We start from the raw sequence: 16519 nt of genomic DNA on the forward strand, positions 1-16519 counted from the left end.
GCGGTAGTAACGAGCTAAGAGCCTGGCAAAAGACTGAATATTAGAATTAAGACAAAGCTTACTCTACCCTACTTAATCCCAACTGTAGCAGAGACTGTAGTAGTTGATATCTTTGGTGTTGTTGTTGTTCCAGCGACTGTAGTTTTAGGTGGATCGCCAATTCGCTATTGCTAGTGCTTTCGTTGTTGTTGTGGTTGCAGCGACTGCAGTTGCAGGTGGATCGCTACTCCGTTACTGCCGTTGTTTTCATTTTTGTCACGCGCATATTTGCAGACATAGCGTCAGCATTTTACATGAGAACGGAATGTTTCCCATGAGCGCGTTAGCAGGTGTTAACTTATATTCTGAAATTCTGATTTCATTCTGTTATCCCTTCCCACTCTACGGTCAATGAAAACCATAGATATTTTCGGGTCGCTCATGTGCACGGCCCGATTGAATACATCCAGTAAACGGTTTTCTCTGCTGTTTTGTCGAGCGTGATCCACCATATTTTTTCTATAGTATTTATGCCAGGCTTCGTTGGCGTCTTCGGCATAGAATGCCACAGGAAGAGGAAGCTGCCGAGCAATTTCGCATCCATGTTTTAAAAGCTTGTGTAATGTGGGAGCCATTCGGGCACATGGGTAGAACTTGTAGTACATGCAGTATGTTTTCCAACTAAATTTCTCAAGCCTATCTAAATTGATTTTTTTTTAGATTTAGAGTCTGATACTATTCTGCTCATATTAATAACTAATTGAGGGTTGATTTCTAACGCTTCGGCAAATAATTCGGGGGATTGCAAACATCTCCTTGCCACATTTCCCGTATTTGTTGTACCATGGCCTTGTAGGATTTGGTCAACCCGAACATTTAGTTCATCATATATCCTCTTCTGAATAATTTTTTGTCGATCCTGAAAACCGGCTGTAAAAAAAATTCATTTGGCTTAATTATTCAATGAAAAATCAATAGCTGTCTTCGTAAAAATTCAATAAGTTGTTGCAATCTTACCTTTCAGACTTTGTCGCACATCCCATGACTGAATTTCCTGACGATATCCAAGGCCTAGGAAATGATCGAATACTTTTATTTCACAATGTAGCAGCCCTAGTCCATGCTTAAGATTTGATTCTTGAGGAGTAAGCTTGTCTGTGAGGTGATTCGAAAACTGATGTGCAGTGCGCAAACACATTGGGCATCTTCTTGAGGCTTTATTACCAAGTATTGTATTAAGGCATTTCCAATCAAGTAGGGTTTCACGGACATCATATTGTACTTTAACAGATTTTCCATTTGACATTTTAAAGCGATATGAAAGAAGCTCTTCGATTTCTTTTTTTAGTCGAACATGTTCCCTTAAAGTTGCAGCCTCATCCTTTTTCTCAATGGCTACACGCAAGGGCCGACAAAATCTAATACTTTGCGGAGTCGAATTCAACCAAGAAAATTGCTCTGAATTAATGTGCCTTAATTGTATTAATATGAGGCTACTAATAAAAGCGTGGTGAGGATTAACGTAACTGGAAGAACTATCAAATCATAAAGTGCAAGTTAATTCCAATTTATATAAGGCTTCTTCGCTCCAGTCCAAAGCAACGCTTTCACATAGTCTTTCAACCGATTTATTTAAAAAGTTTTGAAGAGGCACGAAAACTTCTATTTCACGTACTTTAAAATTTTTAGGCTGACATTCTACCATTGCCTTTTTGATGATACCATAACTGGTGTTTATCGGACAATTTCTAAAAATGGTATCACTAACTAAAGCTTTATATTCTTCAACAGAATAATCATATTCTGAGTAAAATGCTAAGGCTGAGTCCTTTGCATGCCGAATAACATTAGTATTTTCTGCAGTTTTTTGGTCATCGGTATCGACTTTCATCACATTTTTTACATCTTCTATATCATTTAGTTGATGCCTTAATTTTTTAGCTCATTTTTTTAATGTTCTTACATTAGCATTTTCGAGTTTCACCATTTTTCTACCAGTATTAACGCTTTTTTTACACGTGTAATATTTAGTATAATATCATATCATATCTATCAAAAATTGCAATGAACTTACCTTAGCTGGTAAGATGTTTTTCAAATAGTTTAAAAATGTTAATCCACTTTTACAGATAAAACGTTTAATAAGTATTATAATTTTATTTCCTATGCTACACTGTTGCTGTTTTTGTGACCAATGGAAAAATATGGTGGTTTAATTTTTTTTAATTTTCAGAGTAAAAATCTCGTTACCTCACTTTCGAAGTGTGGCTTTAAAGTCGTTATAATGTGACTGGGGCCATCAGTGTATTCGAATATCCGGATATCCGTTCGAATATTCGTGTATATGGTTAAAATCCGAATAGTACGAATATCCGGTTAATATACGTTAATTTTGTTATCCGCATATGTAACTATTATAACGAATATTGTTATGCGAGTATTCTTAACATCCCGATATCAATACACTATGTATTGCCATATTCGAATATCAACCCACTATTCGCTTATCCGGATATCTATAGACTATTGAAATATTTGAATATAAATATATAAATACACTACTCGGTTATCCGGATATCTATACACTATTCGGATATGCGGATATTCGGATTTTTTATTCAGGTATTCGAAATCCGGATTATCCGGATAGTCAAAACATCCAGGTAGAACTCCCAGCCCTAGTATGCATAATTAATGGGACAACAAATGTGGTAGATAGTAATTTTTTTTAATTTTCAGAGTAAAAATCTCAATTTTTCAATTTTTCCTAATAAACAATCGTGGTACAAAGCTCAATAAAATATTAAAAATAAAATGTGAACAAGCCACAATAACATTGACAAACTAAAAATCTCGAGGTTTGACATGAAAATAGTTATAATTTGGCTCTCGGAGGGTCTGGAGATTTGTTCTATATCTCAAATTAAAGGTCTTGTTTATCACTACAAACTACTTGCTCTCTGAGGCATTTAATTACGTGAAAAATATGCATAGTTACAAGAAAATCATAAAAAATTGTAAAAAAAACATACCAGGGCACCATCTTTTTCTTAAATTTATGACTAAAATTTTTATTTTTTTGGTTTCTAAGATAACGGGATCATATTACTCGTCTCAAAATCTATAATATAAGCATAACAGAACATACGATTTTTATTTGTTTTTAAGAAATCCGGTGGGTTTTGCATGTTTTTTTTGAAGAACACTATTTTTGACCAATTTTTTCAAGATCAAAAATTAATTGTGGGACTATGGCAATATTTTTCCTTGAAAGAGAATTTCATAAACTTTCCAAACCAATTTGATTCATATCAAAATGTTGCTTCTACCGGAAGTGCTACGATTTATTCGCTAAGAGTGGTCAAAAAGTACACTGTGCGCCACCTATCGGAAAAATTTTTAGAGGAGATTCCTTTTCATGATGTTAATATACTTTCTAAATATGCACTAAATCGGACTATAAATAAAGGTTTTGCAAATATCTCGACTCCTGCGCCACCTATCGGATAAGCTCATCCTTCATGTTGCATTGTCATCGGGTTCTGAGCCATCTGTGAAGCTTCAAGTCTCTAAGTCAACGGGAAGTTGTCCAAAAATTGATTAAAAGGCAAGTTAATTAAAAGCTTTTAAAAAGGACATAATTTATTGAAATAAACTTAAAAATTGTCAAAATACGCAGTGAATTAAATGAATGCCGATGTTTATATGACATTTTAATATTTTAAAGCATTTCGGCCAATGACTTCTACACTTAATATAACTTTTGTCAGAGATTTGTCAGAGTTCGTTTAAAGTTTTTTTATAGATATTGAGGGTTACCCTGTATCAAATAAATCAGGTGATCTCAGCTGTGAGGCATATCTGGAAAACATCTGATTCTTTTTTCACTTGTAAGTATGCACAATGGAACGAATTTCTTGTTAGGTTGTTCAAATGGATTTGCGCATATGTTTATTATGTGTATTAAAGTGGTTCATAAAAACACTCTTTTTGGAAATTCATAAACGCTACATCAGAATATTGTTATTTGTGATAAAAATAGAGACACGTATTTTTTTATTTTGAAAAAAGTTTTCTTAGAGGTCGCGCTGGTCGGTTTTTTATAAAAACGCTGATGTTCTCAATTTTTTTATTTTCTTGACATGTTAAAATGCAGCTAAAAATGTGGTTTTTACGTATAATTACTCTGGTATTATTGGGGAACTTTCCCTTAATTACACACCTGTCTTGGACAATTAGAATGGGTCTAGTTCCCGAAAATATGCTCTTGAAAAGACACTAGTAAAATTAAAACGTTGATACTGAACCGATTGTTACCAGGGGGTTTCTGGGGTTGCTAAATAGGAATCTGAAGTCAGTTATTCGAAATTCAAAATGGCGGATCCAAAATGGCGGTCCATTTTATTTTAAATGATTGGATTTTTTCGAAACCCGGCACTCGAGAGTTTTTGGGGTCTCCGATTACGAATCTGGTGGATCCAAAATGGCGACCAACTTTAAAAAAATGATTGGATTTGTTTGAAACCCTTAACCGCCATTTTGAATTTTGAAAATCTGACATCAGATTCGTAATCAGCAATCCCAGAAACCCACTGGAAACGTGTTTTAACCCTTGACAATGTTTAAAACGTTCAGTATCAACGTTTTAATTTTAGTACTTTTTTTTAATTTGATCGCCGTATTGGATCCGCCATTTTGAATTTCGAAAAACTTACTTCAGATCCCTAATTAGCAACCCCAGAAACTTCCTGGTAACAAGTTCCAACCCATGACAATGCGTAAATCGTTCAGTATCAACGTTTTAATTTTACTAGTCTCTTTTCGAGAGCATATTTTCGGGCCTAGGCCCATTCTAACTGCCCAAGACAGGTATGTAATTAAGGGAATGTTCACCAATAATACCAGAGTAGTTATATGTAAAAAACAAATTTTTAGCTGCATTTTAACATGTCAAGGAAGTAAAAAAATTGAGAACATCAGCGTTTTTATAAAAAACCGACCAGCGCGACCTCTAAGAAAACTTTTTTTTTCAAAATAAAAAAACACGTTTCTTTTTTTTATCACAAATAACAATAATTTGAGGTAGCGTTTATGAATTTTTAAAAAAAAATTGTTTCAACCGCTCTAAAGTGTATACATATGTACATACGTATTTACATACTGTTTACGAAAAATGTCGTGTCAACTGAGTTGTTCACGCAGAAGTATCAAATGGTACCACAAAAAGTTTCGACCAGATAAATACATAGAAATTTATAAATCCTTCGCACATAGAAATGACAAATTTTATGTAATTTACTTACTATCTTTAGCCATGCGTGCAAAACCATTTTTCCATTTATCTCATGAATATCGATGTAGTTCACCTTCATGCCCAAAGTGATGTTAGTTGGAACATTATTGTAGGTTGGATGCGAGGTCTTATCATAGTTGATTAATAATTGTAGACGCAACCGATCCTGCGATGTGGCAGTCCAAACTTTGTCCCCAATTGTAATGGTTTCTTGCGCTGATTTAAATATAAAATAGTTCAAAATCATTAATAGATTTTCAAAAATATTAACATAAGTACGTAATCGTCGCTCCCATGTCAAACTATCGAACGTGCGAAAATGCTTTTTCAATTACGATACCTTGCGCATGCATTTAGAGCAGAGACCGTACCGGTTGTGAATCTTATAATAAAAAGCAAACAATTTTAGTTACTTTTTGCCTTTTATTATTTTGAGCAAATAATACCGATTACTTCTGCTTTTTTTTTATAAGGCAAAAATAAAAGATAAAATTTGCCTTTTATTTTTTTGAGCAGAAGTTAATCAGTAATTGTTGTCTTTTATTTTTTCAGGCAAAAATAAAAGTTGAAGTTACGAATCAAGTATTCCAGAGCTGTGTATATTCGAATGTGATTTCAAAACTATCTATAAGGATTCTACCATGGTTAGATTAAATCTAAATATGTACATTAGATGCCTTATTTTCTCCATCCATCTTGCTAAAATATTTCAGATCTTCCCTCCGGCGGAAAAATATGAAAATAGGATGCTAAGAACTTAACAAAATGAAAAAAGTATTCACTATTGCAAAAACTGGATGAGCTACTCCGAAATCCGTGATTTATAAGACTGTTTTGCTGTAGGCTTAGGTCCTCATATCAAAAAACATTAATCTTGCACAAAAACGAAAAAAAGATATCCATCCTCATCAAGAATTAGCCGCTAAAGCGAATGGCGTACTCTGTTTTTTAGTACAACTAACCAGAAAGTTACCCACGCGCCTAAAGTGACTATGCGGTATTATTTTTCACGAATTTTCAACTATATTTGTAAGGATTTTCCAGATAGCAGTAATTTTTCTAAAATGCAAATACTTAAGATTGTAGCTAATTTGATGAGGTTCTTAAAACAGCTAACAGATTTCGAATTGATTTATATTTGAACTGGTAAATTAGGTTTAAGTAAAGCCATGTTGAGTACAATCAGGTCTGACATACTTTAAAAAATTTTTGAAGTTTTTACAATATCGTTTTTATATGCTAGGTAGAAAAATACTTTCATGTGCGCAGTTGCTATTTGAAAGAAATAAATAATTTCCGAAGATGCTAAGCTCTAGCAGCAATGTCGAAGGGTAGGGGAAATGTTGATTTAAATTTAGATTCTCTATGCTCCGTTCGTTTGTCAAATCAGTCTTCTTAATTTTAACGTACTAGGAGTAGAAATTGGTGACGTCATGTTCCACTACTGCCTTTAACTTAGTGGCGACGCCAAAACGCGAAAAAATTTTAAAATTAATTACACTTTTCTCTATTAAATTAATGAAACTTACCAGTTAGGAAGTAACTACTAATTTTTGCCCCTTTCTCCATAAAACCTATGCATGGAATTAAATGCAGTTTCCCCCGATGTATTTCTAGAGCTCTAACTTAAAATATAGGCTCCATTTTACCACAGGAAAATATCTTATTGGAAAAGTGGGCGTGGCACCACCTATACATGCTGCATTTTTGACACCGCATATCTCTGAAAGTATTTTCGTTGGAGTACTGAAATTTAGTACGGATGTAGTATATTAAATTAGTTCCATACTCATGTAGAAAACTGAAGGTTATTGGAAAAATGGACGTGGCATCTATTCCATCTATACCTATTACTAATATTATAAATGTGAAAGTTTATATGTTTGTTACTCAATCACGCAAAATGGCTGAACGGATTGGAATATATGTACATAGATCGCTGTACTAGGGACTGAGCTTTTCGGAAAAAGTTCATTTACTTAGTATAATTCTTTTTAATTAGGAACCATTTGATGCCGTGCTTCTTAACCGATTGAGTGATTGTTTTACAGTTCGAAAGGTGTTTTAAGGCGCCGCAAAGCAAGCGTGTATTGGCTAGTGTAATATAGTAATGTAATTATCAGTTGTAAATATAGATAAAGTATTCCACAGTACCGAAGTTTCATCCACGCATGCATTGGCTTTTAAATTTTGTGATGTTATTTGTCAAGTTGGGAAGTGGTTTTTAACATTTCTTCATTTAAATTTGAATTACTGTTCGCTTCCTTAAAAACTACATTTAATTAGCTACAATTTTAAGTATTTTGATTTTGGAAAAAATTACCCCTATCTGGAAAATCCCAACGAATAAATTTGAAAATTCGTGAAAAATAGTGCCATATAGTCACTTTAGGCCGCGTGGGTAACCTTCTGGTTATGAATGATGAATGTTTTTTGATATAAGGACCTATACCTACAGAAAACAGTCTTAAAAATCACGGATTTCGAGGTAGCTCATCCAGTTTTTGCAATAGTGAATATTTTTTTTCATTATGTTAAGTTTTTAGCATCCTATTCTCATATTCTGCTGCCGGAGGGAGGATCTCAAACACTTTAGCAAAACAAGGCATCTAATGTACATATGTACATATGTACACCAGCGGCGACCAAAGCCTATGTACGCGCATGATCTATACATAGAAGGTAGCGCAATGCGCGAAATAAAAATTGCTTCTCTCTGCGCATACGGTGCCAGGGCGATTTTTTGCTTTCACGCCTTCATGTCGAAAAAGCCACAAAACCTGATTTTTCAGAGCGACCAATTTTTGCGAAATTTAAACTCACTATATCTCACACGTTTGTGTATCGATTGACTTAAAATTTGTACACAATAAAGCAGATTCTATTCTCAAGAGGATGCGTTTAACTACACTTCTTAATACTTCCCAAAAACAAAATGGTGGTTATTTTCATTTTTTATAAAAATTAAGGAGGTGGTTTTTACTAATGCAAAAGTTGTGTTATGGTGTTAAAAATTTTTGTTTTGTTTGATGCAGCATTATAGAAAAATATATACGGAAATTTTTGGGAGAGTTTCATGTTTAGACAACAAGTAGCTCTAAAGTTATTACAATGTTATGGTGACACCCACGAGCGGGTGCTCGCCTCTAGATGACAAATATTTTTACATAGCACTTGTACAAGTAATTTTGGAAGTAATATTGAGTGAAATGTTGAAATTCATAAATTTATCAGTGTAATATAACTTATTAAAGCTCTTTATTATAAATTTAATGGACACACTTACATACCTACATATGTATGTATCCATATAACTACACACATAGTGAAAATAGTTATTAGTACAGTGATTGTTTTACAATATTCGCAATGTTTTAAATAATAAATTGTTCGTTAGTTTTTTACGAAAATACTTTTCATATTTTAACAAAAACCATATGCATAAAATTTTCAAACTTTTTGTAAAACTTAAAAAAATTATACAAACTTTCATCAAAATTTTGAATAACAGTTTTCAGAAAAATTTAGTATGTAGTGTTGTAGCTCATTCAATTTCAGTTAATAAAATGCAAGCTTCAAGTCGCTTCAAATTACTTTTGATTTTTTACAATTTGTTTCTCAAGGGTGCTACATATTTTCTTCCATGAACAAAATGTAGTTTAGCCTGGAAGAAAACCTTCCACGCTATTGAGAAGAAAATATGAAAAATCAACGTAATTTTTAGCGACTTGTAACATTGATAAATTTATGAATTTCCACATTTCACTTAATATTACTTCCAAAATTATTTGTGCAAGTGCTATGTAAAAATATTTGATATCTAGAGACGAGCGCCCGCTCGTGGGTGTCACCATAATATTGTAATAACTTTAGAACTACTTTGTGTCTAAACATGAAGGTTTCCCAAAAGTTTCGTATATATTTGTCTATAATGCTCCGTTAAAACAAAACAAAAATTTTAAACTTCATAACACTACTTTTGCATTTGCAAAACCCACCTCCTTAATTTTTATAAAAAAGTTAAAATATCCGCCATTTTGTTTTTAGTAAGTACTAAGAAGTGTAGTTAAACGCATCCTCTTTAGGATAGAATCTACTTTATTGTGTACAAACTTCAAATCAATCGATGCACAAACGTCTGAGATATAGTGAGTTTAATTGGAAATTTCGCAAAAATTGGTCGCTGTGAAAAATCACCGTTTGTGGCTTTTTCGACGTAACGCTATGAGTAAAAACTTGGTTAAAATTAACTTTAAATGTATTTTTGAATAAGCTATCGATTACAATTCGTTTTAAATCGCTTCTCTTCACTTCAATTTTATGTTTTTTACACTGCCTGTTGCTTTCGCCCAAACTTTACGAGAAGAATAACGGACTTGCGCATTGCGCAAGCTCTTATATATAAACCTTGATGTACGCGTGCATAAGCTTTTTCGAACTTTCTCACCGATAGCCTCAGAGCGCGGTTACCCACGAACGTGTACGTAGCGTAGCGTAGAAGTACGTAGAAAGATATCAAGTGTACTATTAGGTTTGTTCCACACGAGCCCGCGGGTACCCACGGGTGCCCAAAGCAGCCCAGAAAGCGTTCCTCACGCTAGAAAAATGGGTAATAGAGAGCGAATACGTTCCACTTTTGGATCGTAAATATCTTCTTCTTTGTGCACGAAACAGCCCGGACTTTTTTTCCGGGCACAAATGTGCAAAAGGGCAATTTGAAATAACTGCTGTTGTTGTTTAAATCCGAAAGCAAATTTTATAAAAACAAAAGTGCAAAATATCACAGAATTTTCAGAAAATGTAGTTATTTGGTAATTTTATTAGCCATATAAGATAAATACACGTAAAATCATTGTTTAGAGCTGTTGATTCCGGGCACGAAATGTGGTTTTTTGCGTTCCTCACGCTCTGGGCACTTTTGGCACGTGTTGGCACATTTTTGACACTTGTGAGAGAGTAACTTATTTGTACTCTCTAATTACCGGACCAGCCCGGAAAGCGTGGGGAACGAAGCTATTGATAGAAAGAGAGAGAAGCAACGTCTACGTCACGGTCATGCGCAGGGCTGCCAACTATTTTTAGCTATGAGGTGCCATATTGAGGATAAAACATTGCTAAAATGTGCCAAATAGAAAAATAAAAGTGCCAAAAAAGGAACCATCCCTTTTAATGCTTCCCATTTAGTAATAAAATAAGAACCAGTGCGATGCCAAAATAAGATAAACCAGTTGAATAATCTTTAGAAATTAGAAAATTTTAGTTGAGAAAAAGATGTACACGCAAAGGATTTCACAAAAATTTGTTGAAATATTACAATTTTGGAAAGTGTCATTTTGGCACTTTGTGCCAAATTGAAAAACTAAGTGCCATTTGATGTAAAATAGGGCCAAAATGGCACGGTTTATGCCAAGTTGGCAGCCCTGGTCATGCGGTGGTGGGTTTTTGTTAACACGCAGATCCCATAAGATAGATTGTTTTTTGTTTAAATTAAGCAAAGCAAGCTGCGAGACCATTCTTCGCACGCACATATGTATGTATGGATGTGTGTATGTTGGTTTTGTTTTACTTACATACACATACACATTAACAGAAAAAAAAATACTTTAAACTTTAATAAAGTTCTATTAAGTAAAAATTATACCTTATTAGGTTTTGCAGATTTTTTTGGGTATATCGATGAGCTTTTGTGCTTCAACACATGCGCAAAATGTGAATCTGTAAGTGTGGCCGACACTGATGTACACATACAAACATGAAAACATTTTTTGTTAACGGCATCAGAGCTGCACCGATTATTCGATTTTCAAAAATGAGGTGCCAAATTAAAGGGCTTGGCCTCTTAATGAACAACAAGGTATGAATTTTTTTAAAAGGATTGCCACCTTTTTAAAAATCAACACCGTTCGTTGTATTAAAACAAAACGAGGTGTCAAATGAATGGGCTGGGCCTCTAGATGTGCAAGAAGGTTTAGGTTTTATGAATAGGGTTGCCACATGCTTAAAAACCCATAAGACTTACACCGTTTGCGCAATTTTAATAGATGAGGTGCCATATCAACGGCTTGTCTATAGATCTGCAAGGAAGAACGTCTTATTTTTTTTTAAAGGGTTGACACCTGTTAAATTTTTTTCGTGCAGAGCATCAGTTTTGCACCGTTCTCCCTGCTTATTTTGAACTAATTAAAAATGCATTGTTTGAAATATGATAGTCAGTAAAATTCAGTATATGGACATCAAGCGAAAGAGTTTTGAGATTAAATTAAAATGTTGGTGTCTTTAATAGAGCTGCCACTTATTAAACAAATTTTTAATTATGAATGGTAAGTAATGTATTAAGGGCATTCGATATCTATTGTTATCAAACGAAAGCTAGTTAAGAAGAATTTTGTGTAAATGGATGCGAGTTTTTCTTTGAAGTGCACCTTTTAACATTTTAATTAACTAGAATATTTCAATCAAAAAATTGTTAACTAGATGAACGATGTTAACATACCACAAAGCAATGCAACTAAATACCTTGGAATGGACCTTGATAGAAGATCAACGTGGAGAGCTCAAAATTTGCTAAGCGTAAAGCACTCGGCCTAAAGCTTAGAAACTTGCATTGGCTTATAAACCGTAACTCCCAACTACCAACTGACAACAAACTTCTGCTGTACTCAACTGTCATAAAACCGATATGGCCCTAAGGTACACAGTGTTTCGACTATATGGAGGCAGGTGGAAACTTGGCATGTGCTCTAGTTGTACTTAGGTAAAGAGAAATGTAAATATGGGATAATTACCACGCCCTCAACTCTTGTGGGCGGAAATATTAAATTTAATCCGATTTCGATGAAGTTTAGTTTGTACTCTCTCCTTTATTAGGAAACCCTAAATATAAAATACGGGAAAGATTGGATGACTATAACGTCCACAACTCGCAAATATATGGGCCCAGTCATTAAATGTGATGAAATTTTGGTTAATTTTTGTTTCTGGTTTCCACTCTCAGAAAACAAAGGTATTACTTAAAAATAACATAGGTATAAATATTCCCTTTCCTCTTCATGTTTGGTGTGATTTTTCATTATTTAAAAAAAAATTTTTCGCGAAATTACGCAAAAAGAAGCTAAAAATGAAAATTCTGAAAATCAAAAATTACATTTATTTGCAAATTCGCGCGAAAAGATCCATTTATATATTCGAAAAGTACACAAAATTCTCTAAAATATGCGTCTAATTTCAAGACCTAATGAACAGGTACTCGCACTTTTTTTATTAACATCCTTTACCATCTACATTTCAGAGTCAATTTTTTATAAGAAAAATAGGAAAATACCAAATAAATGATAAATACCTTCACTAAAATATTCCACAACACTTAAAGAATTGACTACAGTTGAAAAAGAAATACATGCTTGAACGGGGTCAGCGCTAAAGGCAACTAAAATGATTAGTCGGTATCGAACCTATTCCAAATTTTAATTTTAATTTTTAATATGTCGTTCGTGGAGAAGGAGGTTAGTAAATGATCTGAACTTCTTTATTTATGTGAAAATTTATTTGTGATAGGCTTGTCTGATCTCTTTTATTTAGTGTAAATAAACCGATGTTATTTCACTTAAGGCCCAACGTTTCGCTAATCTTCTTAGCATCTTCAGGGGCGTGTTTATTTAATTATCTGTTACAAAAAATATAAATACATGTATTATATTAAATAAAGGAACAAATAAACATATATACATATATTCATAATTACATATAAAAATCACGGTAGAACAACTAAGATATTAAACACAAAAGTACTCACAAACAATTCGTCATTAAATTAACTAAATCTACTAAAATCGATACCATCTTCTGTGGTAGTTTTGTCTAAACTAAAAACTAAATTTGAATTTTATAAGCATAACAAGTAGGCGGCAGAAATGTCATCGGTGTTTTCTTTTTTGTTTATTGTGTTTTCCCTTTTTTGCAAAATCCTTAAGCTTTCTAATGTGTATCTGGTTTTTTCTCGTTTTTCTATGTCGATTATTTTTGTGTTTGCTAAGTCTGTTGAGTGCCCAGTAGTTCGCATGTGTTGTGAAAGCGCTGTACTGTTTTTTTGTTTCTTTATATCTGCTTCATGTTCGTTTAAGCGCGTGACTAGGGCTCGCTTAGTTGTTCCTATATACACCTTCCCGCATTCTTCGTTCTTCTTTCCCTTACATTGAATTTCATAAACTACGTTGCTTTGCTGTTGAGCATCTATTGGGCATTTCGTTTTTGAAAAGACAGTCGATAATGTGCAATTAGATTATGATTATGACTTGTACATTTCCCTCTCTGAGCCCAACTGGTTTTTTTTTCATCAACTGTCACCATGACTTTTTTCCACCTGGCTCCATATACACCCCGCGACAAACGATAGCACATCAACATTTTTACCAGTTTTGATTACTTTTCTTTTGATTTTTAAGGTTCATTTTTTTATATTAACGTATAGTTCCTTATTTAACAAATACCATATACATAAATCTAAATTTCAGACTTGGTACAAAAATTACAAAAATTCAACAAACTTTTCATCCCAATTCCATGCATTTTAATTTTAATTTCTAGAATAATTAGCTAAGTGCAAGTTTTAAGTTGCTAAAAAATCGCGTTGAGTTTTGATAATTTTGTTTTTTTTTTGCTCACGGTATCATGCATTTTCTTCCATACAAATGAATTTTTTATATGGAAATAGTGCATAACACCGTCAGCAAAAAAATTATCAAAAATCACGATGATTTTTTAGCAACTTAAAACTTGCACCTTATTATACTAGAATATAATAAGCTATAAAACTGCATACCAAAAATTATTCTAGAAAGTAAAATTAAAATGCATGGAATTGGAATGAAAAGTTTATGTAATTTTTATAATTTTTGTACAAAGTCTGAAATTTAGATTTATAAGGTAGCCATGGATGCGCGAGACTTCGCCACGCGCTGAATGTATGCATATGTATGTACATTTAAGTATCTGGAGAAAGAAATTCTATGTCATCATGTACTTCGTTTATTATAAACATAAAAATCTTGTCTAAGTTCGTCCAGTAGCGTGATTAAAATATCTCGCCTTTCCTTTATATTATGTATAGAAAATAGTAATTTTAAATAGGTGGCAACTCTACTCAAAAACTTAAAGTTTTTGTACATGCGAAAGCCATGCACTTTCATTTGGTATCTCATTTTTATATCCAACAAACGGTGAAGATCTTATGGTTTTTTAAACAGATGGCAGCCCTACTCAGAAAAATAATACTTTATTGCACATCCAGAGGCCTTTTCATTTGACAGTGACGGTGCGGAACTGACGCCTACGCTTATTAGAATTGAATATAGTAAGTTTCTTAAAAGGTGGCAACCCTATTAAAATTCTAAATTAAAAAGAACACTCTTCTATCGATACAGAATATATTAGAGAAAATCTCGTCAAAATCCGTTCAGTAGTTTTCGAGATTACCGCTTGCAAAAATTTTTCTTTTATACTGTGTATGCATAGATGTACATACATATATTCAAATTACATACATACATACGTATGTAGAGACTAAAGTACTTATACATATGTACCTGAACCTAATGAAATAAAAACATTAAGGTAGGCTCGGCTGATTTATAAATTCCGTCTCTCACTGAAATCCCACCAAATGTAGTCTATGTACACACATACATGCTCACATATGCAAACGAAAAAGCATCATCTCCTTACGCTTTTTTGAATACAGCACCTACCAAAAAAATCTATTTTGAAGAAAGAGCGACTTCACGGATTATATGTTAGGTATTAATTTTTTAAATAGGTGGCAGCCCTATTAAAAAAGTAAAAGCTTATCCGGAGACCACATTCTTTCACTTGATGCCTGATTTTTTAGTCCAATGACTTTGAAAATCTTATTATTTTTAGAAAGGTGGCAACCCTACTCAAAAAATACTAAATTATTGCTCATCTGAAGGCCAAGCCTTTTCACTTCACATCTCACTTTTTCTACTCATACCATGTTCGAATGAAATAGTAATTTTTAATTAGGTGGCAACCCTACTCAAAAAGTAAAGCGTTATTGAACGTCTAAGAGCCGAGCCAGTTTGTTTGACACCTCATTTCTGGTAATCCAGTGAACAGTGCGGGTCTTATAATTTTTTAGACAGGTGGCAACCCTATAAGACCTCAAAGTACTAAAGAAAATATTCCAATCGATACAGATTATACTTAAAAAATTTCCTCTGAATCCATGCAGTGGCGTGGTCAAAATATCTTAACTTTCCTTTATACTATATATAGAAGATAGTAAGTTTAATTAGGTGGCAACCCTACTTAAAAAATAATAAGGTTTTTGTACATGCGAAGGCCGTGCACTTTCATTTGGTATCTCATTTTGTAATCCAACGAACGGCGAAAATCTTTTAACTTTTAAATAGGTGGCAACCCTACTCGGAAAAATAATACATTATTGCACGTCCTGAGGTCTTTTCTTTTGCCACTGACGGTACAAAACTGATGGCTACGCTTATTATAATTGAATATAGTAATTTTATTAACAGGTGGCAACCCTATTAAAAAAAAAATATTAGTGCTTTTCTAGAGGCCAATCCCTTTTATTTTACACCTCATCTTTTGTAATCCAACGAACGTTGCGCATCTTATAGTTTTTAAGATTAAAAGTAAAAAAAGATCCCTCTCCTGTCGATACAGAGTATATTAGAGAAAATCTCGTCAAAATGCGTTCAGTAGTTTTCGAGATTACCGCGTACATTGAATCTCGAATTTCCTTTATACTATGTATAGATTTGTTAGATAAAGAGCTATACTTTTATATAATAATAACACTGGTCTACAAATTTCAACTTTTTTTCTGCGAATAAGACGGGACCTGGTGTTTCTGAACGGATTTTTCGTGCTGAACACGAATCCGGGGTCAAAAATGTCCCATCACGTCACGTTTTCGAGAAAAAAGGGGTTGAAACCCCTAAAAACAGCGTTTTTGGCCATTTTCGAAAAATTATAGAGCTGAACCCTGACGTGGTACAAATTTTGCATATATCAGAAATTAAAGGCTAAACCGTGCCCTTTCGAATGAGCCCTATGCCGAATTGATCGCGTGCACCCTTAAAGCAGGGGGTGTATTTGTGTTTAGGGGTGCAGGAAAAATTGATCACAGAAAGAATTTAATCTTAAACGATCATAGAAAATTAATAATGCCAAGGTTTTAACTATATTAAAAGTCGCTGATTACGAATC

At 33.5% G+C, this 16519-nt stretch overlaps 1 protein-coding gene and 1 long non-coding RNA gene across 2 annotated transcripts in view; both read right to left on the minus strand.

Annotated features, from left to right (window-relative positions):
* Positions 1-3244, minus strand: part of LOC108374448 (uncharacterized) — a 22668-nt gene extending 19424 nt beyond the window's left edge. Inside the window, exon 1 of the long non-coding RNA XR_001849044.1 lies at positions 3230-3244. This is a non-coding gene — a long non-coding RNA (uncharacterized LOC108374448). The remainder of the gene's footprint in view (positions 1-3229) is intronic.
* nAChRbeta3 (nicotinic Acetylcholine Receptor beta3) overlaps positions 1-16519 on the minus strand; it is a 208755-nt gene that overhangs the window by 107468 nt on the left and 84768 nt on the right. The window contains exon 3 of the mRNA XM_017630341.1: positions 5283-5488. Within this exon, the coding sequence (XP_017485830.1) occupies positions 5283-5488 (206 nt within the window). The remainder of the gene's footprint in view (positions 1-5282; positions 5489-16519) is intronic.

This window comes from Rhagoletis zephyria, unplaced genomic scaffold (assembly GCF_001687245.7).
Source record: "Rhagoletis zephyria isolate East Lansing unplaced genomic scaffold, Rhagoletis_zephyria_1.1 Rzeph_scaffold_00088, whole genome shotgun sequence".
In the NCBI taxonomy this organism is placed as follows: Eukaryota; Metazoa; Arthropoda; class Insecta; order Diptera; family Tephritidae; genus Rhagoletis; species Rhagoletis zephyria.